Source organism: Canis lupus, chromosome 6 (assembly GCF_048164855.1).
Source record: "Canis lupus baileyi chromosome 6, mCanLup2.hap1, whole genome shotgun sequence".
Classification (NCBI taxonomy): domain Eukaryota; kingdom Metazoa; phylum Chordata; class Mammalia; order Carnivora; family Canidae; genus Canis; species Canis lupus.
The window spans coordinates 69,169,230-69,194,670 of NC_132843.1; the positions used below are offsets into that span (position 1 = coordinate 69,169,230).

At 46.5% G+C, this 25,441-nt stretch overlaps 1 protein-coding gene, 1 long non-coding RNA gene and 1 pseudogene across 3 annotated transcripts in view; 2 read left to right on the top strand and 1 right to left on the bottom strand.

Annotated features, from left to right (window-relative positions):
* SMYD2 (SET and MYND domain containing 2) overlaps positions 1–20,555 on the bottom strand; it is a 49,737-nt gene extending 29,182 nt beyond the window's left edge. For both annotated transcript variants that reach the window (XM_072831075.1, XM_072831074.1), the window contains exon 1: positions 20,260–20,555. In XM_072831075.1, the coding sequence (XP_072687176.1) occupies positions 20,260–20,432 (173 nt within the window). In that variant the 5' untranslated portion in view covers positions 20,433–20,555. The remainder of the gene's footprint in view (positions 1–20,259) is intronic.
* Positions 10,911–14,207, top strand: LOC140635843 (glyceraldehyde-3-phosphate dehydrogenase pseudogene; annotated as a pseudogene).
* Positions 20,556–21,034: 479 nt separating the features above from the next.
* Positions 21,035–24,334, top strand: LOC140634763 (uncharacterized). Its single transcript, XR_012032145.1, has 3 exons — positions 21,035–21,422; positions 23,604–23,703; positions 24,109–24,334. It is a non-coding gene; the product is annotated as an uncharacterized lncRNA (long non-coding RNA).
* The last annotated feature ends 1,107 nt before the right edge of the window (positions 24,335–25,441 follow it).

A 25,441-nucleotide genomic window follows, 5' to 3' on the forward strand; every position in this document is an offset into this window, starting at 1 on the left:
TGCTGCCCAGAAAGTGAAGTTTAAAAATAATGCAACCTGGGGGGTACCATCTGACTCTTGGTTTCATCTCAGGGTAGGGAGATCGAGCCAGGCGTTGAGCTCTGCACTTAGCGTGGAGTCTCCTTGAGATTTTCTCTCATCCTCTCCCTCTGCCCCTCCCTCCATTCAAAAAAAAAATATATATATATATTTATGATATATATATATATATATATATATATATATATATATATATATAGTGCAACCCAGCAAGGAGTGACATAATCTTGGATAAAATATTACTGGATGCGACCAGTGTCTACACCACCTTGTTGATGTACTGTACTGAGTGATCCTTCTGCCTCTTTTTTTTTTTTTTTTTTTAAGATTTTATTTATTTGTTCATGAGGGGGAGAGAGAGAGAGAGAGAGAGAGGCAGAGGGAGGAGCAGGCTCCACACAGGGAGCCCGACATGGGACTCGATTCCGGGTCTCCAGGACCAATCCCTGGGCGGAAGGTACTAAACTGCTAAGCCACCCTGCTGAGCCCCCCTGGCTGCCCCCTTCTGCCTCTTTGTAATGACTTCAATACCCCCTTCCATTGCCATATTACTTCCCTGCTTCCCATAGAGGTCAGGGATTTTGCTGTTTCCCAACCATCAGGAGCCAGTGCGTTGTGTTAGATAAGCCAAAGTTCTTTTAAAAATTGTGAAGCCACTGAATTAAAACCCCACAAGACAGAACCCTTAAAAAATGTGTTTGAGGCGGGGAATAACCCCAAGGTTAAATCAGAGCACTGTCTTAGGCCCCTAGCCACTGAAGCCGGCCTTCCACCTGCGGCAATGCCGACGGCTCGCCACGAGGGGCGCTCTGCTCCTGCCAGGGCGCTGCGCTGCGCTGGAGGCCCCCCCACCCACCCACCCACTGCGATGCACCCCTGGGAGCTGATATTCCAGAATATACATATAATCACGCTGCAGAGTCCTCCTCTGCTCCTTGTCGGCGAGCGGCAGTCACCACACTACTCCCACGGAATTGAGACTGTTCCAGAAATGCTCCTGTTGGAGCTAAACAGACTGCCTTGCAGCTTTCATGACAGCGCTCGGATTCCAAGAAGCAGACTGGAGAATGTGTGGGAGAAAAACACATCTTGCGGCTGAGGCATAAATAAAAATCCCGAGTTTGCACATCTCAATAGTTTAAAAAGGAGCTCACTGATTTAGCGGAGTGTATTCTCTGGCCTAAAGTAACCCCCTTCCATTCCCGCCCCAAGGTCTGCCTGAAGGGATCCTGACTCTGACTTTGCATTTTGCAATAAAAGAGAAATGAGATGGATGGTCCCGGCCCTGCTGCATTTTACACTGAGGGAGAAAGGACGGAAGAGGCCGCTAAGGAAACAACTGTGAAGTGACTTGTAAGCAAGTGCTAAGTGATGTGGACCCTGAAGGAATGCCCAGGGGATGGAAAGTAAAGATGGGCAAAGCCAGAGAGGGGACTTTGAAGGTTCTTTCCAAAAACAAGTACGTTTGGAAATAGATAATGGGTGGGTAGAGGCCGCCTCATGAAAATGTCCTGAAGCAGCCCTTCATTGAGGTTTGTTTTTGCAGGGGGAGAGGTCACAGAAGCTCTTTGAGAATTTGATTGAAGCTATTAATTCTCCCAACAACCCACCTTCTCCCCAACCACCCAAAGCAACAGAAAATTTTGTGCAATTTCAAGGGCTCTGAGCCACTTAGAGCCCATCCTCGGATACCGAACGGCCTCTGAAACTAGAGTTAAGATGAGATACAAAAGATGAGAAAACTATCACAAAAATATCTTTATTAGCTCTAGACCATACCAAAAAGCAAGCCTTAGGTGGCCCATCCTGCACAGAGGCAAGCAGTAAAGTTAATACGAAACCACAGCTTATTTTTAGCCTCATGGTAACATCCCAAGGGAGAGAAAAAGCAAAATTGGGCTCTCGAGAGCTAAGGAAGAACTCTAGTGGGATTTCATGAAAGGCCTCATTCACCCTACCAGTCACCAAGTCCACAAGCCACAAACAAGAGACAGAAAGAAGAGGCTACCTTTTAGGTGTTGGCAATTTGTTGTGTAATTTCTAGAGTCCCATGGTTCTCAAATTGTGGTCTGTAGACTTCTGGGATCCCAGGGACTCTTTCAGGCAGTCAGTGGGGTCAAAGCTATTTCCAAAATAACACCACTATCTTGACATTGGCACTGCAGCAGGTGTAAGGTGTAAGGAAGCCTGGAGGGTAAAACTTCTAGAGCCTTGATAGAAATTGAGGTACGTGTCCCTGTATTCTTGACTTCCACAGGCTCTGAGCAAATGGGGTAAAGGCCAGTTTTACTTGAGAATGTCCCTGATGAAGCAGTAACAAATAGTAATTGTGTTAACTCTTGACCCTTGGGTACGTCTCTCTTGACACGCTGTGATAAAATGGGAAGAATGCATCAAGTGTTTCTTCTGCATCCTGAGGCATGATGGTCTCTCAGGGAAAAGAGAGAGCCATCATGTGTGTGCTCTCTTGAGCTTTACAATTTCTCAGCTGATGAGATTGGCAGGGATATTAACAATTGTGGGGCTTATATTTATATGGTTTGATGAAATACAGCAACTTGGACAATTTCTAGATAATCCAGTAAACCAATGTTTTTCAAATGACACGTGTATATTTAAAAAATCACGCATGGCTAAGAAAGTCATTCAAAGTGCAAGACAGACCAAGGCACTTCAACGTAACAGAGTCCTTTATAAGCTCACTGATAGGGCTTCAGATTGCACATTGTCTACTCTTCAAGACAAATTCACTTTAACCATGTTTTAGTGCTAAATCAAAATATATTCACAATGAACTGAGAAGGCCATTAAAATATGCCTCTCTTTCTGATTACCGATCTACTTGAGGCTGGATTTTCTCCACATATTTCAACCAAAACTACATAACACCACAGACGGAATTCAGAAGCGTACTTGAGAATCCAGCTGTGCTCTGGAAATCCAAACATTAAAGAGATTTGTAAAACTGTGGAACATCACAACTATTCTCACTAATTCTTTTTTTTCTGTAAAATAGTTCTCATACAAATACATTATGCTGGCAGCGATAGCTGTTGCCATTTTAAATTAAGTACTTTATAATTTTAATTTCAAATATGGTAAATATTGATAAACATAGCCCATATGAACAAAAGCTCTTTGGAGTTCTCAATTTTTAGGAGTATAGAGGAATCCTTAAGACCAAAAATATATGCTTGGGGATCCTTGGGTGGCTCAGGGGTTTAGCGCCTGTCTTCGGCCCAGGGCATGATCCTAGAGTCCTGGGATCAAGTCCCACATCGGGCTCTGGGCATGGAGCCTGCTTCTCCTTCTGCCTGTGTCTCTGCCTCTCTCTCTCTCTCTCTCTCTGTGTGTCTCTCATGAATAAATAAATAAAATCTTTAAAAAAAAAAAAAAAAGACCAAAAATATAAAAACTGATCTTAGTAGGTCTATGAAAAAAGACATTAGGGGCAGCCTGGGTGGCTCAGCAGTTTAGTGCCGCCTTCAGCCCAGGGCATGATCCTGGAAACCCGGGATTGAGTCCCACGTCTGGCTCCCTGCATGGAGCCTACTTCTCCCTCTGCCTGGGTCTCTGCCTCTCTCTCTGTGTGTGTCTCTCATGAATAAATAAAATCTTAAAGAAAAAAGACATTATTCCTATTTTTCAAGATAATGAGGGTCCAAAGGTGAAATAGCTAACCCAACATAGGCATTCAGCAAGTAGGTAGCAGAATCGTAATTCACATGTCGTGATGTACAAATTTCATCTTTATCATGCAAGAACGTCCTTCCTTGTGTTATTGTGACAGTTATTCAGGAGGATATACCACATAGAGCAGAAATCATCTACGTGTTTGGATAATCTAATAGTAATAACAAAACATAAGTAAAGGTGCTCTTGACTCTGGTCTGTTGATACAGTTCCAAGGACAGCCCATTTATGCCACTTTGTTCCAAAGAAATACTGGGGAGAACCCAGCATCATTCTTCAAAACGAGGTTTTGGGAGGGAGCGCCCCCACAAAGAGGGTTTCTCAACCAACTGTGTGACAAAGTAATTGGTTTCACTTAAAATGCACGGTAATGAAATAAGGAGTGTGTACTTGGTCGGTGCAAAGAAAGGTCTTCCCTGTCATTCGGCATAATACATCTACGTGCTCCTCAGGCAGATACTGGGCGAGTGCAAGCTGGATCATGTCCACTGGGAACTGGGTGATAGAATATTATAGCTCTCACAAACTACCTAAAAGCTCTGCCTGGCTCTGGGGCAGATTTTCCGGAGTGTACGCTCATTTGGGCAACTGCCTGGTCATATGTGTTCGTAACATACATCTTCCTGAGCCAGGTTGCCTTCAGAGCAGAGAGGGAGAACACCTAAACCAGGTACTGGTAGTGAAGAGCATACAAATCTACTCTGGTCTACTCTGGTATGAACAACGTTAGAGGAGGTGGGGCAGTGGCAGGATAGGAGCTGTTTCCACTATCCAGATACCTGCCTCAGTTTCTTCCATAGCTAGAGAGAGATGTTAAACTCTCTGTAAGCCTAATGGTTGCAACTCAAACTAAAATTTGCTGAGCTGGTACCTACATTGTGTGTGTGTGAGTGAAAGAGAGAGAGCGGGGGGGGGGGTGCTTGGGTGAGTAAGGAGGACACAGAGAGAGATTTTCTGAGTGTTTGACTATTGCTGACTGAGACATTCAGCCAGAGAGAAACTTCATATGGGATATCTATTTTCACCGTAGGAACATACAAGGTGTTTGGAATAAACTCTGTTCCTACAGAAGACACAGCCATAATAAACCTTTCATTTGCAATGTAATCTGATCTGAATTGTCCAGGAGGTTTGGGGAAAAGACTGCAAAAAGAAGAAAACAAAACTCCTCTCAGAGAAAGACTAATGAAGGTCACTGGAAGCAATAAACTGAAATAACCCAAAAGGAATGGAACTCAAGACAGTGAAGGGTGAATTGCTCCTAACCTCTCACAGGGTCTCCACCTCAGCAGCTCATGCCCATCTGGGCCTGGGGAAGGACCCAGCAGCTCCCATTCAATTGGTCTGTGCTGGGATTTTTCGAAGACTCCCCAGGAGATTCTAACGAGCTTGCAGAAGGCAGAACCACCAGCCTCGGCCTATGGCAATCCTTTCGGGTGGAGTGTTGCTTGGGGTGCAGAATTTGCTGACTACTGTTGAAAAACTCTGCAATGCAGATTGTTTGCAAGGTAACTCATCTTAAGAATGAATGGCACACTCTGGATGTATGAGGTTATTGAGCTATCTTGATGATGGATGTTAAGGAGAGAATAAAGTGGCTGACACTGTATTTTCTAACAATGACAAGAAAGTGTTTCAGGAGCCAGGTACAAGTTTTGACAAAGAAGAAAGCTGAGGCTTTTTATTTTTCCCACCTCCTCCTGATTCCTGCTTCACAATCTAGGGTGAATATGAGGAGTTACTTCCCCGCCTCTCTAGCTCAAATCCTTGCCTCCTCCTGGTGCCTGCAGTGCTGTGATCCTAGGCAAAAGCATTAAGCCTTTTCCTCCACCGTAAAGACACGATTCCTACCTCATAGGTTGGTTACGAAAATTAAATGAGAAAATACAAGCCAGGTGTGCTCCTGTCAGGCTTTTCATTAGCCTCCACTCTTGTTTTTGTTTTCTTTCTTTTTTTTTTTAAAGTGGTATCAACTCCTGAACTAACCACTGTATGAGTACCATCTCATTCAAGCTCCCATTTGCAGATTTATGCTTCTAAAGTCTTTGTTTTATGAGCAAATATCTACCCCGCTGTGAATGGAAGGGCTCTTTGAACTTAAGGAACAATTCCAGCCACAAAGGGAGGAGAGAAATGTTACAGAAAGGTGCAACTATTTGATTATCAGCGACTGGAGCAGCAAGTAGAAGACACGCTCCCGTCATTTTCTACCGGAGGAGACACACGCAGTGATTAATTTTCTTGCTTTTCAAATTTGGAAGCCATGAAGATCAACAAGTCGGAGATGTAATTAACAACTCCGGCTAGTTAATGCCTTGCCGCAGGTGCTGTGGGTCTGGATGAAAAGCATTTGATCCTATAAGCTCCCCCACTTTCTGCTACTGAAATGAATGCTTAGTGGGTTTCACCATGAAAGAAAGGGATACTGGCAATGGAGGGGGTTTGCAATAACAATTACTTTTAACTAACGGTGACAGAAGAAGTGACAAGTATGCTCTGTTGAACAGAGGCAGCCCCAGCCAAATGAAAAAGAGAAAAGGAAAAAAGCCCAGCGGCGCAATGTAACTTCACCGTGGGTTGAAATAAGACAATCAGAAACAAAGTTAGCCTCCCACCCAGAGAGAGTGGTTACACTAGCAAATTTTTATTTGAGAGAAATAAAAATTGGAGGAACTGTAGCAGAACCCTATTATAACCCTGGTCAGGGGACAAGGATAATACTAAGGCTATGGGGTTTTTTGTGTGTAATAGTGAAAAATGCTCCGCACATCACTTTAATCCACAATGTAACCGTGAAACGGACCCACGTGCAGCAGGGGGCTTCTTCCCAGAGCCCTGCTGAACCTTCCCCTTCGCACCGGGCTTTGTTCTGAGGCTTGTTAAAAGTTAGAGCCTGGGGCCTCTTGGGGAAACGGGAGATATTTAGGGCAGTAAGGTGGCAACTAATAGGTTTTCCCAACTGTTGGAATAGGAGCCACGATTTACAAGGAGGACACGGGGCTTGGTGGTCAGGCCAATAAATGGTTGGCCCTGCTATAAAATGTCACAGGGCATGAGGGGGTGATGTAGGTCAAAGGGCAGAAATGTTCAGCTCTAAGTTCTGCGGCTCTCCAGTGACTGTCTCATAGTACGGTACCGTGTACTTGAACCTTGCCGCGAGCAGATCTCAAGCGTTCTCACCACACACACAAGTAAGTAGGGGAGGTGATGGGTTAATTATCCTGACCTTAGGAATCACTCCACAAGGTATATCAGATGGTCATGTTGTATACTTTAAATATATACAACTGTACTTGTCAATGATTCCTCAATAAAGCCAACAAAACCTTGTAAACATGACTCCACGCATCCCTGATTCACTAAAAGTCAGCCCAGGCAATGAAAAAAAAAAAAAAATGACACTGATTTAGGATCTGCTGTAAATGCAGGCTCTCGTGGAGATGAAATCTGCCTTTGTCTTATAAATTATATTCTTTAAAGATTTATTTATTTATTTATTTATTTATTTGAGACACAGGGGGAGAGAGAGAGAGAGAGGCAGAGGCAGAGGGAGAAGCAGGCCCCATGCAGGGAGCCCAACGTGGGACTCGATCCCGGGTCTCCAGGATCAGGCCCTGGGCTGAAGGCGGCGCTAAACCACTGAGCCACCCGGGCTGCCCTGCCTTTGTCTTAGAAAGAAAAAAAATTTATGAAGCTTATGGACAGAGGAGAGAAATATTCAGCCGAAGGAACAGAGAACATGAAATTGCTCTCTGCAGCCGCTGGATGATGCCTCCGTGCCAACCTCACCTTGCAGGCCTTGTAAAATCCCCAACAGTTCAACCTGCTCAAAGAAGGCATGTATGTACTTTCAAAACTCAGCACTTTCATTTGGAAACGTTTTCTATCTTAACTTCTGTGTGAGATCCGAATGACACTTTCTTGCTACTTTATACTTGTACTTCTCTGACGCCCACTGACTGGGAAATCAAAAGGAAGGAAAGGACTAACGCCTTTCTTTTTCATTTGCTCTCTCATAAAGGAACTGACGATAAATAACATCCACCGTTTCCTCCAGCGGTTCAATAAATGACAGATGCTATTGTTAGTTCTTTGTAATGAATTCCAATAACATTGGATTCCCTGATGACCTAACTTCTGCAACACCCAGGTGAGGAAATATCAAGGAAAGGGACAAAACCGAAGCCATAGAGATGTAGCTATTTAAAAACTTAAGCTGTTCCTAACAATACTGCTCACGTCAACACTCTGGCCACAGAGTAAGAAAGAAACATGTACAAATACCTTCAGAACCTATTGCTAAATGTCAGTTCCAGAACAGAGGTCAGGCCCTCTGCAGCCAAACAGGAGAATGAACACCTTGTCCAACAAACAGGTGACCTGCTCTGAATCCTGCTTATGAGAAAATGCACCTTTTAAAACTGCTTACAGAAGAATTTTAACAGGTGACCTTCTCTCATGCCTTTGGTTTTATCTTCCTATAGACAATAAAAAAATTGAAATGCCAGTTTGTTGAGGTGAATGACTCCATTGTGGACTATACCTTGAGAACTCATTATCAGCTACTGTTTCAACAGATTTAAGACATTTTTCTAAAAAAAAAAAAAAAAGATATTTTTCTTTCAATCCTTATTGATTCCATTTGTATTTTTGAATTACAAAGACCATTTTTTTTTTTTTATATGATAGGCACACAGTGAGAGAGGCAGAGACACAGGCAGAGGGAGAAGCAGGCTCCATGCACCGGGAGCCCGACGTGGGATTCGATCCCGGGTCTCCAGGATTGCGCCCTGGGCCAAAGGCAGGCGCCAAACCGCTACGCCACCCAGGGATCCCAAAGACCATTTTTTGTACAATAAAACTTTATACATGAAGCAGGAAAAAAATATGTTAATCTACCTTAGCCAAGTAAGTTATATTCAAAAAGTATTATTTTTCTTTGTATAAAATATGATACCAGGCTCTGGAGGAATTATATTTTTATAAAAGTTGAGCTATTTGGGGACATGAGCCCTTACCTTCATGCAAACGGTGATAAATATAAATATCAGGGAAAGATTCAGCATCCAAATGGCCTGAATGACACAGAATTGAGAGCAGGAAGCTACTCCTAGGACTGAACTCTTTAGGGACACAGAAGTTTAGACAACTTACAGAGAAAGCTGTCTTACTCATCTTTGAATCCCCAGGGTTAGAACACAGTGCCTGGAATAGCAAGAGTGCTCAAAAAATGTAAACAGTAAACTAACTGTAAAATAAATATAAAATAGTAATGAAATAAAATGAAGAGATTTGTGGGCTGAAGTATATAAGAGGAGCTTCATAAAAAAAGATGCAGTTTGAGCTGGATCTCCCTGGAGAATGAACAGACGTAGGGAGGCACAAGAGAGGGAAGGGAATAATGCAGAGAAAAGCACTCATGATTACAAATGGGCAAAAGGATGAATGAAGACTGACCCAGCACCTTCATGGGATACTGGAAAGACCACCCAGGTTGTGTTTAGGGTGTGAGAGAGCAGGGTGGGATGATGCTGGTTAGTTTGGGAAGGGCACTTGGTATGGAGGACTGGAACACTCAAGATTTTGTCCTGAAGAAAACATGGCTCAGTGAAGGGTTCTGTGAGTATTTATATGGATTCATTTCTAAGAATGGGCAGAGTATGTAGATAGGTGAAGGGACCTGTCCAAAGAACCACTAGTAAAATAAGCTGCAGAAATGAGACTATTCATTTAATGATTATTTACTAAGGTAACCGAGAGATAGGTCTCAGGCTAAGAGCTGGGGTGACACAGATGAATGAGATTCCTGTACTCTGGACCAAGTGCACCCAAGGAAGTATTTTTACATGGTGCTATGGGAGCAAAGACAAAGGAGCTCCTCCAGCCTGCAGAAACCAGGGCAGGACAGACCTCCACCCGGAGAGTTAGCCAGGCAAAGAGGGACAGCAGGGGAGACTCAGCATGACACGTGTGTTTGCATGTGCTCGTGTATGTGTGTGTGTGAGATTGCAGGAGTGAAACTAACCCTGCAGAGCAAGCAGGCCTCAAACATCACTCCTGGTGCCTAGCCCTGGGGGCTCCCCAGCAGGCAGCCTTGACTCTACAGTGGAGTTCCATCAGGGCCATTCTCTGAAGATACATAGAAAGAGAAGGTGGAGGTGAGCTTCTTGTCCTGCTCTGAGTCTAGAAAATACTTAGTAATTGGGTGTTTTGAAAGGCCTGAATGTGTGTGGAAATGAATTAAATATTAAGGGAAATAAGGAGATTGTTTCTAAATTCTAAATTTGAGAACCTGCAAGTTTTTAAGGTAAAAAAAAAAAACCTTAAAGTTTTCCTTCAAGTGATATTTAGAAATATTTACTCAGGTGTTGTAAGTAGACTACCTTTCATTAACTTCCAAAACGGGCACCTGGGTGGCTGAGTGGCTGAGCGTCTGCCTTTGGCTCAGGTCATGATCCTGGGGTCCTGGGATCCAGTCCTGCATCAGGCTCCCCATGGAGAGCCTGCTTCTCCCTCTGCCTATGTCTGCCTCTCTCTGTGTCTCTCATGAATAAATAAATAAAATCTTAAATAAAAAAAAAAAAGCCTACCCAAAGCTCTTGAAACACAATGTGAGGCTGTTACAATTTCATTAGACCTCAGTATTTGATCAAAGCTCGCCCTTGGTCTGCAGAAGTCAGGAACTAGGGTGCGTGGTTAGCTGAACTGTCTTTGTGACATACATGGATTTTCAGGTTTCAACTAAATAAAAGAAAGAAGAAGAAAATACTCAACCCCCAGACCTTACTGCCCTCAACAACAACAACAAAAATATCTGCCGAAACCTCACAAAGTTCAAGGCACCGTGGCTAAAATAAAGATGAAAAAACCCTGCCTAGAATATAAGCTCCATGGTGGTAGGGACTTTTGTTCCTTTTTCTTCACAGTTGTTCCCCAGGGACTTAGAACCCAGCGAGTGCTCTGTAGATATAAATATTTGTTGAATACATTAAAAATAGAATCCCTGATCTCAAGGAGTTTACCATCTGCTCATAATTAAATGTCTCTTACTGTTGAGGTTTGAAGGCCATGGGAGGCTATCGCTGTGAACAGATTTGTGCAACCGAGGGATGAGAGCTTTTTCAGGTGGTGCACAGGCAAGTGTTTCCTATATAAACATCACCGCGGTGAGGGAAGTCAACAAAGTGTGAGCCCAGGACCTGCATCCCTGAAGGGTCTTTCCTGGTACTCAGAGATTAGAGAGAAAGGGCTCCTTCTGTCCAAGGTCTTTTTCTTTTGCTACAAATTGCAATATAATTCCTTTCGAGTGCCAGGATACAAAATCCTTGAGATTTGTATTTGGCTTCCCTGAAACCCCGTATCATGATGGTCCCTCCCCCAGGATACGCCTATTTCCTGGTGTGAAATTCGCTTCTCTGCTGAGTTGCCTTGATTTCCCCACTTCTCTGCGGGGGCGGGGCGGGGGGGGCACACACTCACCTGGGCGCTGACACCCTGGGGAATCACAGTGCACTTGCTGATGCGCACCAGTGTCAGCTATCATAGCAAGCACTCGTTTGGGATTCCGGGGACCATCACCTCGCCAAAGGTAAGCGTGTCCAAATTCTAGACCCCCTTCCCATGAAAGTGAACCGAATCTATTTTAATAACGGGCACGCGATGTTTCTACTAAGTCATCTGAAACCGTCCGCTTAGTGAACAAGAGTCCCCAGATTTTATGTTAATGAACTGGCACAACGAGCTCTGTGCTATTTTTAAACTTTTGACTGAAGAAGACTCTGAGACACAGCTGGATTTTGCAGCGAACGCGGGGACTAGAAAGAGAAGTTGTTTCCTGAACCCTCAAGACTTTTTGGTATTATTTTCCCACTAAATTGCATAATTCTGACCTTCAGAGAAGTCTGGAAGAGATCGGATTTCCTTCTGTTCTATTGTGCTGGTGTGAACGCCTTTGCAATTGAAAAGGAGGCCTCTGAGGGTGGTAGGAAGAGAGTCAGCAGAAGTTACACAGAGTGAGGTGCGTGGCTCCGGGACTGGTGAGAGCGCCCGTGCTAATGAGGCCAAGGTCACGGGTTCAATCCCTGAAAAGGCAGTGACTTCAGTCAATTCGCTGCCAGAGCACTGCACCCCTAAACTACCACAGATGTGCTAGGAATCCCAAGATGCGAGGTGGGGGATGTGGGTGGGAAAGGAGCGGCTGACAGTGAGGCTGACAATGTAAGTCCCCTGGAAGGGGATAGAAACCTCTAAGTCCCAGAACTGGACACTCTCTGGAGGGAAGGGGCCAGCACAGGGGGGGCCTCGCCCCTGGGACAGCTACAGAAAACCAAGGAGCTGCCAGGCTGAGCAGAAGAGGGCTCAAAGTCTGAATCTGGTCAAGTAGGACCATGGTGCCCTGTCGTAGGTCTAGTTCCCTGGTGATGATGGTGACACACATATTCAGAGACTTGGAGATAAACCCAGAGAGGGGCTGTCTGTGAGAGGAGCAGGAAATGGGAATGGGGAGTCAATCACAGAGGGGAAACTCTCCTAAATCCAACTGGCCTGACACGGAGCAGACGAAGCATGCCTGGAAGTGAGAAATAGGGTTACTCACTCTACATCTGAGGCCCCCCCCCTAAAAAAAAGTGTGGATGTGGGTGTGGGGATAGGGAGTGACCTTAGTTATTAACGACTCCAACAATATACAGGACATTTATAATTATTGATTGCCTTCTCGGGAAACAAAGTGGCATAAAATTGTAATTATTTCATATTTTCCTTGTACTGACAAGAAAAAGAAAAGCGACATTAAGGCAAAAGAGGTAAGTCAAAAGCACCAAAACAAAGTAGATGAGGCACATACATGGCTGGCTCAGGTGGTAGAAGGTGTGACTCTTGATCTCAGAGCTGTGGGTTCCAGCCCCATGCTGGCTGTAGAGCTTACTTAAAAATAAAATCTTAAACACACACACACACCCCAAAATAAAGGAGAAACCTTCTTTGCCATGTAAGTTAAAACAGGCAACTCTGCTGCCTGAGTTCTCACCAACTTGGAGTTCTCCTGAACACCAGCTGCTGCCAAACTATAGCTTTGAGACCTGGATTTTTCCAAAGAAATTTAAGATATGTCTTAGTACTTCTTAGAGAACCTTCTGACTGATAGTGAGTGACCTGCTTGTCCTACAGGAATACCATCCAGGGCTCTCTGCTCCTCCCTGTTCGACAGACAGCTGCATCTTCTGGTGCAGGGCCAGCCACGTTCCCAAGACAGGATGATGAAGGTCGGAGTGAATGGATTTGGCCAAATTGGGCACCTGGTCACCAGGGCTGCTTTTAACTCTGGCAAAGCTGATACTGTCACCATCAATGACCCCTTCATTGACCTCAGCTACACGGTGTACATGTTCCAGTATGATTCTACCCACAGCAAATTCCGTGGCACAGTCAAGGCTGAGAACAGGAAACTTGTCATTAATGGGAAGTCCGTCTCCAACTTCCAGGAGTGAGATCCCACCAACATCAAATGGGTTGATGCTGGTGCTGAGTATGTTGTGGAATCCACTGGGGTCTTCACCACCATGGAGAAGAGTGGGGCTCACTTGAAGGGCAGAGCCAAGAGGGTCATCATCTCTGCTCCTTCTGCTGATGCCCCTGTGTTTGTGATGGGCGTGAACCACGAGAAGTATGACAACTCCCTCAAGATTGTCAGCAATGCCTCCTGCACCACCAACTGCTTGGCTCCTCTGGCCAAAGTCATCCATGACCACTTTGGCATCGTGGAGGGCCTCATGACCACAGTCCATGCCATCGCTGCCACCCAGAAGACCGTGGACTGCCCCTCTGGGAAGCTGTGGTGTGACGGCCGAAGGGCTGCCCAGAACATCATCCCTGCTTCCACTGGCACCGCCAAGGCTGGGGGCAAGGTCATCCCTGAGCTGAACGGGAAGCTCACTGGCATGGCCTTCCGTGTCCCCACCCCCAGCGTGTCAGTTGTGGATCTGACCTGCCGCCTGGATAAAGCTGCCAAATATGACGACATCAAAAAGGTGGTGAAGCAGGCATCGGAGGGCCCCCTCAAGGGCATCCTGGGCTACACTGAGGACCAGGTTGTCTCCTGTGACTTCAACAGTGACACGCACTCTTCCATCTTCAACACCAAGGCTGGCATTGCCATCAATGACCACTTCGTCAAGTTCATTTCCTGGTATGACAATGTATTCAGCTACAGCAACAGGGCGGAGGACCTCATGGTCCACATGGCCTCCAAGGAGTAAGAGTCTCCTGGACCACCAGCCCCAGCAAGAACAAGAGGAAGAGAGAGGACCTCAGCTGCTGGGGAGTCCCTGCTGCAACTTAATCCTCCAACACACCGAGAGAATCTCCTGACCTCCAATTAACATCCCAGACCCCGAGGAAGGGGTGGGGCTTGGGGAGCCCTACTTTGTCATGTACCATCAATAAAGTATACTGTACCCCCCCCCCAAAAAAAGAAATACCATCCAGGAGCCTCCTATTATAGCTGCACCACAAATTTTACTTCCAAACCTAGCCAACTGAACTTTGCACAAAGTTCTGAAGAAAAATATGTTGAAGAAAAAGCAAAGAGGTTCTACTCTGATGCTCTCCTAGCAGAGGGCAGAGAAACAAACTCTTTACACGTAGGTATAAAGACTTGGGTAAAAAACTCATCTTGGCTCTAGCACAATATTTTTAAATATTCCAAACCCACAAAAGGACCAAAATCTTGTGTTCTTTGTACATTTTATTATGTAATAATTGGGACAGCCCGGGTGGCTCAGTGGTTTAGTGCTGCCTTCAGCCCAGGGCCTGATCCTGGAGACTTGGGATCGAGTCCCACATTGGGCTCTCTGAATGGAGCCTGCTTCTCCCTCTGCCTGTGTCTCTGTCCCTCTCTCTCTCTCTCTCTCTCTCTCTCTGTATCTCATGAATAAATAAAATCTTTAAAAAAATTATATAATAATTGGTATATACAAAAAATATATATAGCTCTTGAGCAAATCCAAGGCACTGTAATGAAGACATCTCTGAACTCCTTCCTAATAGCCTAAGATACAGATTGAAGATAGCTCAATCCATGTATTTGTTCAACTTTTAGAAATAGTAGTTTGTTGTGTTAACGACTGGGGGAAGAGGATGCAAAAGAAAAGAGGTAACAAAAATAGCATTCACTCCAGGAGAAATCAGAGTTCAGTGAAATGAGTCCCAGTGTCCAGGGGTGAACAACACAGTAGCTTCAGGCCAAAATGGGTAGGGGAAAGTAGGGGAACCCACACTCAGGAATAGAAAGACATGGCTCAGGCCGTGAAGGGCACAGAGACTGGCCCTTTAGCACACACTCCATAAACATCTGACCAAAAATATGTGAGATTCAAGGAAACCACTTCATCTCTCCGACAGTTTTTTTCCTACGTGCAATGGGGTAAAGTTCCCTCTACAAGAGCCATCCTCAGGAGGATCAAAAGAAGAATGTATCTGGAAATGCTTTATGAGCTGCAAAGAGCAACATGATTTTAAGGAATGTCATTTTATGGGATCTTCAGTTATTTCTGATGGAGAGGATTTTGTGCAATTGCTTTTGGGAAGGAAAAGTATTAGATGGTGGTTTTAACTCACCAGGGTTTGAATTTCACTTCAGCATATCCTGCTGCTGTTCTGTCTCTTTCATGTCAAATCATTTCCAACCATACAGCTTGGTCCCAGAGCCCCTATAAGCTGTAACAAGAGTTATGTTCCCTGCATATGAAAAATACGTGTGTCATGGCGTTGCCACATCTAAAGTCTTAAAGGACTGTTCTTGGCCACATCTGAATCGTGCAAAAATTAAAGAGCAGACAGGAGCAGTGACAGGCTTGCTGTGCACAAAATTCTGTTTGCCTCCATTTCTTTTCTCAAATATTTGCTTAGTCTCCAGGCAAAAGACTATTAATGCTTCTAAGCACTTTGGAGCCAGAAAAGCTTTAAAAAAAAAAAAAAAAAGTTTACTTATGTAGGTTCATTATATCATTTCCATTAGGTTTTAAAAAACAGTGAAATCCGTCAATATTCTAGGGGACCTGGGGGCTGAGAACTGCTGCTTTTAGCTCTGAGTAAATGTGCCATCTGAAGGATGACTCTACTGATCAACAATTTCCAGTATTTCCTTCCTAGTACCTACCCCCCAACCCCACCATTTACTCTGTAGTACTATTCATCCTGTCTAACCCATTGTTTTACCAGACTGTCAAAGTAATATTTAGTTGATTTTAATTAATATTAAGAGCCATGAACTCTTGACCCCAACCCCACCATGATAAAAATGTCCCTGACACTGCAATATTTTATCACCCTCTGTAACATTTAGTACAAGCCAGACTGCCAGGCGGACTGTGACAGCTTACTCTATGTTTAGGGCCTTACTAAGTGCTTGACTTCTAATGCCTTGTAATTCAAAGCTCTGGAGGCAGGTATTCATGTGAACAATGTAAACATAAAGGAACCCAGTTGTTCAAAGACATTAAGTAATTTTGCTTAAAGACAAAACATCAGGAAGGAAGGAAGCCAGAACTCAAACCAAGTCAATCTGGCACCAGAGTCTCTGCTTTGCCCTCTCTGAATAAATGAAAACTTGAAATATTCTAATATTGAAAGTGACAATATAATCTCATTACCTGATGTATTGACAGCTGAATTTTGTTTTATTTAATATCACTTTTTAGAGAAAATCTGTTGTCTGTACATTGTAATCTTACTGCCCATTTTTAAGAAAAAATACTTGTGAAAAGGAGCACTGTTAGAGCATGTGTCTAATTTTTCATTCAGAAAGCAAGATAATTTGAGAACGTCTGAAGTCATTCTTCCCCTTAGAGACTCAACAATTCTCAGAGAATGTTCTGGGAATAAACAGAATCACACCAGCCCTTGGGGATGACTCCCCTGCTCTGAGGGGCAGTTTCAGGTGGTCAGCCCGAGGGTTCTTTCGGAGAACCTTAAGGCTTCTTGAGAAAACAATTCATGACTCTTAGGAGCCAAGAGTTCATGGCTCTTAATATTAATTAAAATCAACTAAATATTACTTTGACAGTCTGGTAAAACAATGGGTTAGACAGGATGGATAGTACTACAGAGTAAATCTGTGAGACATCTTTACAACTGCTGAAACAGTACATCTCGACCATACTGTTTTGCTCATGCAAGCATTTTAATTTTTAAAACCACTCTGAAAAAAATAAATAAATAAATAAATAAATAAATAAATAAATAAATAAATAAAACCACTCTGAGCCAGGCATGACATAAATTTCCTGAAATTGGGTTCTAACAGCTCTTTTGCAAGGAGGCTAAGCGGGCCTTCGTACTCTTCCCCCATACTCGGAATGAACCAACAAAAAAGGCAATATTCTGGCCTTTAAATGACCCACGACCAAGAAAATAAAACATCAAGAGGAGACATCTTCCCACCTGAGGAACTGCACACAGAATGAATATTCAGATGGAACGCTGGGTTACAGCAGATTTTTCCTTTTTTGAGGCCAATAACAAAGTGTTAAAATATGCTGAGTACTAAGTATGAAATATAACATAGAAGTATCTGCCACAGAAAGGTGGCTAATGGCCAAAAAGTAAGTGTGTGTGTTTGTGCGCATGTGTGTATGTGTGTACACAAAATGTATCTAAGAGGTGTGACAGGGACAGCTCCCAATTGGAAAACATTTATATTTTTAGGAGTTGCCTTCTAGAAGCTGAGGCAACATAAATATCCTCCTAAGGATATTGGGAGATATCCAAACTGAGAAAATGTGTACAAATTTAAAATCCCCAGAAACAAACTTTTGTCTGAATTGTGTCAACGATAAGAATTCCCATTCCACTGTGACCTGAGAAACTTCGCTTTTTCAATTTATAGAATAAACTTATTACTGCAGAAATCACCTATTTCCCTTCAAAATAAGTTAAACCCAGATACAATTACTATGACAATGAGACCCTCCAGTGGCTCACTTATCTTAAGCAATATTGTTTTATGATAAACTTCAAGCACAAGAAAGGATAAGAAATAGTTTGGGTTTTTTTTTCCCCCTGTGGGAGAAGGGCAGGGGGGTAGGGAAGTAGCAGATTTTACCCTCTATGCTTTAATATTTGAGAATTCTCCTCCTACTCCCTTGAAGGTCCAGGAGACATATATGTGTTCTAATGCAGCTGGACGGACTGGTTTGTTCTTAGACATAATCAAATAGTTGACAGAGAAAATGGTGCTACATCTATGAGAACAACCTAACCGCGAATCCTAAACTAATCGAATTTAACAGAAATCATAGAGTGGTGTACAAGGATATTTCCAGTTTCATAGGTATCATGGTGTCATTATTTCTGGTGTGTTATTTTAGCTGATTTCAAATGACTCCTTGGGGAGAGAGAAGAAATGAACCGTGGGTCTTAAGAGAAGTTCACCCAAGCCAAACAGAAAAAAGTGGCGTGGATGGGGACAGATGCAGTGGTACCGCCCCAACGCACGTGGCAGCCCTGGTGTCGGGTCTAAGACAACAGTCAGCTACAATAACAAAAGTTATTGAGAAAAAGGATAAACAAAGCACACCCTGTCCCATAGGGCAGGGTGATTTGTGGAGCGGAATCTGACCATACACTGAAGTTGTAAGGTTGGGGGCGTGTACAGTAGATACAGTCAGGACGCTCACTGCTAAAGAGAAGCATCTCTCAGCTCCGCTTCTCCCCTCTGAACCCAGAGGGATTTGATCTCTAATTCACTGCAGGAGCGCACTGGTAACTGCCATCTGAGTACCTACTATGTGCCTGGCGCTGTGATCTTCTCTCACAGGATGGACTCCAGGAATCACCAGGATTCCCGATGGAGGGGAGCACCTTCCGTGCTGGGTGACCCCGCTTTGCTCCTGCCACTCCAGACACCCACACTGCTTCAGACTCCGAGCCACAGCGAGGCTCAGAAGATCAAGGGACCAGTCACAGCAGCCTTTTTAACTTTGGGAAAACCCAATGCTCACTTCACTCAAACGTTGCAAAGTGGTGCCATGACCCTTTAGCTCTTGACTCACCAATTCAAAGAGCCACATCACATACAGCCCTTAAGCTGCCCACGGCATGATTCTGCGTCTAGTGCCTTTCCAGGTCCCCCCAAGCGGAAGACAGTTCTGGCAGGGAGTCTGGGCAAGATTACTATAATATTTAGCCTTTGTCCCTTCTTTTGCTATGTCTTATCATAGAATAAGGCACACGTGTCTGGGAAACTGGGTCCTTTGGTGTATGGTGGACTTGAGACCTGTCCTCAAAGGGTCCCTGCGGGACCTCAGGTCAGTGTAATCTGACCCAAGAAGCTCCATTTCCAAGATGAAGAAACTGAGATTCAAAGAAAGTAAAGCACGGTCCACTCTTCAGAGAGCAGCGGTAGGTTGGGTACAAACCTAATTCAACGTCATGCTTCGTGTCTCTGGAAGTTTCCTGGGCACCCAAACCAGCAGGACATGGGCAGAACTGGAGAGAACAGACTCCATTCCCTTAACCATTGGTGTGAGGATACAGATACACAACCACACTTCCTATCTGGGCCCGTAAAATGGAGAGAAGTGTGTCGGGACTCGGGAATGTGCCTTTGGGGTCTGAAACCATCATACAGCTTGAGGATATAATTATGTGTGGGTGCCTATGAACAGAGACCTATGTGAGTATACGTATGTATATTTTTATACACGACACGCTACTATTAAATACCATTTCCGACCACACATTTTGCCTAATTGCCCCGGAGGCCACGTTTTCAAAAGAAGAATCCCAAAGCGAGGTCAGGTGCGTCCGCCCTCACCGCAGCCCTTCAGAACCCCGGGGTGCGCGGTCCGTACCCCTCCGGCTTCTCTCCAAACAGCAGCGCAGAGTGAGAAGGAAGAGGAGGAGCCGAGTACTTTACACGAAATGTTAACTGTCAAGAAGTTCCCAGGAGGTGGCCGGGCCGGGCCGGGCTGGGGCTGGGGGGTGGGCTGAGCTGGGGGTGGGCTGGGGTGAGCTGGGGTGAGCTGGGGTGGGCTGGGGTGAGCTGGGGTGGGCCGGGCTGCGGTGGGGGGGTGGGGGGTGCAGGACGGAACACGCCGCAGGAGGCCCAGGTGGAGGGCTGCAGGCTGCGGCTGCTCCAACCTGGGCCTGGGCCGGGCCGCCGATGCTCCAAGCGGGCAGCGCGCGCTCGCGCCCGGGACGCGCCTGGCTCGGCGCCCACGTCTGAGGCCAGGACCCTGCGCTCCCGCGTGAGCCCATCCGGCGCAAGCAAGTGGGAGAGCGCAGGCCGCGCGGCGGGCCCTCGGCGGCTCTGTCCCCACGCACGTGGCGCGGCCCGCGCGGGGGCACAGCGCGCCTCCCGCCCGCCCGGGGGCGGCCTCCGCCCGAGCGGCCGGCGCTAGGACCCCGCGCGCCGCGCACTTCCCCCGCCGCGGCGCCCGCCCGCCCCGCCCCCGCCCGCGCGCCCCGCCCCGCCCCCGCCCCCGCCCCCGCCCGCCGCCCCCGCCGCCCCCGCCGCCCCCGCCCTACCTGGCGAAGCAGTACTCGCAGTGGTTGCCCCGCTCGTTGACCGTGAGCACGTAGGCGTAGGCCGGGCAGGAGAAGAGCAGGTCCCCCACGTGGAAGGGCTGCAGGGCCCGCAGCCCCCGGCCCTTGCCCGGGCTGCAGAAGCGCTCCAGGCCGCCGTCGCCCGCCGCCCTCATGCCGGCAGCGGGGCGGGACCGGCGGGACCGGCGGGACCGGCGGGACCGGCGCCCCGAGCCGAGGCGCCCCGCGAGCTGTTATTGGAGAAGCGTCACCCAGAGCCGCGGGGAGGGAGGCCGCCGCTCCCCGGAAGGGACGCCGGCCCCGCCCGGCCCTCGCGCGCCCCCGGGGGCGGGGGGGAGGGGAGAGGAGGGGAGGGGAGGGGAGGGGAGGGGAGGGGAAGGGAACCCGCCCGGCGGCCCCGCCCCCCGCCCCTCGGCCGCCCGCCCCGGGCGCTTGGGGCGTCCCCGCGGGAGGGCGGACGCGGCCCCTGGTCCGTGCGCGGGCGGCGGGGGATGCACGGCCTGGGGGGGGCGGGGCAGACGGGCCGCCTGGGCCCCGCGCAGCGGACGGAGCTGTGTCTGCACCTTGTGTGCCCTGCCCTCGCCCGAGGCCCTACACGGGGTCCCCCCGAGAGGCCGAGGCCCTAGACGGGGTCACCCTGGGGCGCCCAAGACCCTACATGGGGTCCCCCCGGGCGCCCGGGAGAGGCCGAGACCCTAGACGGGGTCACCCTGGGGCGCCCGAGACCCTACACGGGGTCCCCCCGGGGCGCCCGGGAGAGGCCGAGACCCTAGACGGGGTCACCCTGGGGCGCCCGAGACCCTACACGGGGTACCCCCGGGGCGCCCGGGAGAGGCCGAGGCCCTAGGCGGGGTCACCCTGGAGCACCTGAGACCCTACATGGGGTCCCCCCGGGGCGCCCGGGAGAGGCCGAGGCCCTAGACGGGGTCACCCTGGGGCGCCCAGGAGAGGCCGCACAGTGTGGGATGCGCTGAGGGTTCAAGGGCGCCTTCCAAAGGTCAAAGGCTTGGAAGCCTCCTGAGGCTGCAGACCTTGCAGGAGTCTCCGGAGTATTCATTTTTTTTTTTTTTCCTCCGGAGTATTCAGATGGGAACCTTTGCCCCTCTCGTGGAAATTAATTACATGGACAGAAGAGGAAAAGTCAGGTCAGCCTGGAGCACTGAGTCTCTGCTTTCAAGAAACTTCCTCTTCCCCGAGAAAACGGGAGATAATCTGGCCTTCAAAGAACTTAAACCCTTCCAGGGTCCCAAGTGCCATTGTGCAGCCAGAACCCTGGGCTGGAATTTGCAGTGGTCTTGATCCCTTGGACCCCTCCCTGTCATCTCAGGAAAGCTCATTTGGTTGCAAGTCACCCAGGATTTGGAAGGAACATGTGTAGCTCCTAGAATACTTAAGCCCTGAAGCCCATACACATGCATGCTGTTGGTGTCACTCCTCTGAGAAAGTAGGGTGTGATATCTGTGTTGCTACAAAGGATGGCAGTTAAGGACTGGAGCTGACATGTGTGCAGGAGAAACTTTTAAAAATGTGAAGGGAGACTTTAGCAGACAACACTTAATAACTAAAAACCCAAGTTTGATCTCAAATTAGGTTACAGGTGTAAATTCAGGACTAGTTTAGCAAAGGGAAAGATGAATACAGTTTGGAGGATATGTCGTAAGAAGAGTAGAATTTTTTGACTCCTCGATACAATCCCTAAAATGAAAAAGCCTGTAGCTTATTCCTGTCAAGAAAAATATAGCATGGATACTATTTCATTTATGGTTTTGAAGAAGCAGTCACTGAGTTCAGCCACTATGTGCCAGTCGCTGGGATAAAAAGATGGGACAAAATGTAGGCCTGAGTCTTTGCATTTGACGCATTCACAAGCCAATGATAATTACCATCGGTTAGTACAATGGGCCAATTGTGCAAAGCACACCAAACACAGTGTCTCATGTATTCTGTAACTGCAGCAGCTCAGTGAATTGACATTAAGTCCCCCCTTTTCCAAAATTCAGAAACTAAGACTCAGAATCCCTTACAAGGCCTCAGTAAATTGCAGAATTTGGTTTCAAATTCAAGTCCATCTGAGTGGAATATCCACGATCTTAACCCGGATGTCCCTCTGCATATAAACACAGCTCCCTGAGGAGTGCCCTTACTCCTTGAGAGGTGGCTTGTGCAAAGTATTCTGAGAATACAGGCAATGAGTGACAAACTCAGCCTGAAGAATGGCCAGGGCCTGTGCCACATTCAAGGAACATTTGAGCCTAAAAGGATGGGTGAAACTTGCCCAGGAAAGGAGTAGAAAAGAGTTTCCTGGGCAGAGAGAACTGCACACAAAGAGGGACTTAAAAGAACTGAGTGTGTGGGGATGCCCTATGAGTGATTCGGAGCAGAGCAGAGTTCTCAAGAAAGTAGGAGGTGAGGCAGGAACAAGGGAAGGATATGGTCTGGAGAGGTGAGCTTTGTGGCAAATGTGGTATGGCAACCACTGGAAAACGTTGAAGCAGCGGGGTGCTGTGATCAATCCAGCGTTTAGACTGAGTTCTACTGGCAGCTTTGCAGATAAACTGTGAGAGGAGAGGCCTGAACACAGGCCCACCACTTAAGAGAGCATCTGCAGTATTTTTTTATTTTTTATTCATGGGAGACACACAGAGAGAGACAGAGACACAGGCAGAGAGAGAAGGAGGCTTCATGCAGGGAGCCCGATGCTCGACTTCGATCCTGAAACTCTGAGATCATGCCCTAAACCAAAGGCAGATGCTCAACCGCTGAGCCACCCAGACGTCCCACGTCTGCAGTATTTTAAATGAAGGAGGAGGAGAGTCAGAATCAAGGCAGTAGCATTAAGGAGAGGGGCAAAGGTGTGGGGGGAATGCCAGTTTCTTGCTTGGTATATGGCAAATGGCAAGCAGACAACAGAAGGTGTTGGCTTTCTGGCTCTGGCCTGATCAATCTTTTTTTTTTTTTTTAATTTTTATTTATTTATGATAGTCACAGAGAGAGAGTCAGAGACACAGACAGAGGGAGAAGCAGGCTCCATGCACCGGGAGCCCGATGTGGGATTCGATCCCGGGTCTCCAGGATCGCGCCCTAGGCCAAAGGCAGGCGCCAAACCGCTGCGCCACCCAGGGATCCCTGGCCTGATCAATCTTGATCCTGATCAAGATAGGAACCATAAATATCCTAGGATTTGGGGAATGAGAGAGGCATCTTCTTACTAATGAGGAAGATGAGGCCCTGTGAAATTAAATAGCGTAGGCAGAGCTAGCATGAGATTCTACAACATATTCATTCAACATTTAAATATTTATTGCATGGTTACTGTGTTCCAGCAGCAGTGAGAAGGACTGGTGACATAATGATACCAGAAACTGGCTTGTTCTGTGCCCTCACAGAGTTTTGTACCGTCTGGTGGAAGAAGATGATGTTAATCAGGTAATGAAAGAAATATAGTCAGTGGTGTTAAGTGCTAAGCCAGTGCCTAGGGGTTTTGACCTAATCTGGAAAAGATTTTCAGAGAGAGTACTTCTTGAGCTACAGTCCAAAGGATGAATAGAACTTAATCAAGAGGAGAGGGGAAGGGACAGGCATTCTAAGCAGAGGGAACAGCATGTGCAAAGTTCCATTGGTAGGAGGAAATCTGACCTAGGAAAGACAGAGTGACTGGGGCAGAGCTAGAGGGAGAGTGTTATTTGAGATGATTTTAGGAGGTAAGTTGGTCTTGTTGGCCAGTCTACGCTGATCAATAAAAGCTCTGGAAGCTTCCAGACTATTGTGTTAAATAAGCTTTATGCCAGTCACATGATTTAAATCAATTCTGACAGTTATGTTTTATTACAGGTGGGCGTTCTATGTAAACGAAAGAACTTTTTTTCAAACTTTGGATGTTTCTGCCTATGCCTACGTAGGCAAAATCTTGGATACGTTTTTGGGCACTACAGTTGTTTTTTTGTTGTTGTTGTTTTTGTCTTTTTGTTTTTAACATGCTGATTCTGTGGGGATCTAACCAGCACAAAGATGAAAGACTGGCATAAAAGTAAATAAATATGTATACTACAGTAAACAATTCACTGTTTTAAGGATTAACTGTGCGAAGTAACCTCCTTGTTTACTTCTTTTATTACAAATGATTTTTTTCCCTCTCTCATTGGGAAAGATTTCCAGTGGCTGGGAAGAAAACAATAGCCTGGCTACTGAGCTGTCTCTCCAGGTGAGCAGTGGCTGGAACAGACTTATTCTTGTGGGCGAAGGTAGCTGTGATTTAAGAACACTGGAAAAGAAATAGCCTCATTTCAGAAAAATGTCTGTGCTGAACTCAAGTGACTCGAGATGGGGAAATGGTAAGTTAAGCAATAGTCATGAATTTAGGAGCTTAAATTACGAAGAAAACTGTGTTTAAAATAAACACCTAAGCAATGGCAACAAACCAGGCAGGCAAACTGATGACAGCGCTCTTAATACAGCTCATACTTGTCCGTCTGCCACTCTGCATTCTCAAATTCCGTGAAAGTCGCCTTCCAGCTGCCAGGGCCCCTTCACCTCTTATCCTCTCTTCGGCCCTTTAGCTTGACAGGGACTGGGTTTGAACGGAGTTTTTTGGTGACTTTGCTTCACTATGTCTCAGAGGAATTGATACAAGGACAAAGGCCCCCTTTGCTTAATTTCTCTAACCTAGAAGTTGATCCAATTCAGGAGTAAATTATCTCTCCAACCACAGATTAGCACATGAAAGAAATAGCTCTGGCCTGGTGAAATAAAGCCTTAGCAAAAGAAAGAATACCAAAGAACACGGAGAACAGATTTTTTTTTTTTAAGATTTTATTTATTTATTCATAGAGACAGAGAGAGAGAGGCAGAGACACAGGCAGAGGGAGAAGCAGGCACCATACAGAGAGCCTGATGTGGGACTCGATCCAGGGTCTCCAGGATCACACCCTGGGCTGCAGGCAGAGCTAAACCACTGCACCACCGGGAACCACACAGATGTTGACCTTAAACCACTGTACCTCTAAATGTATTTCGTTTACTGATTACATATTATGTGCCTACACTTTGATAGACCCTGGTCTTACAAGGAGGAGAACACGGACATTCGCATAGTTGCTGTAATAGCTGAATAATAGCATCTAAAGATATTATATCCTCCTCCCTAGAACCTGTAAATGTTAGATAG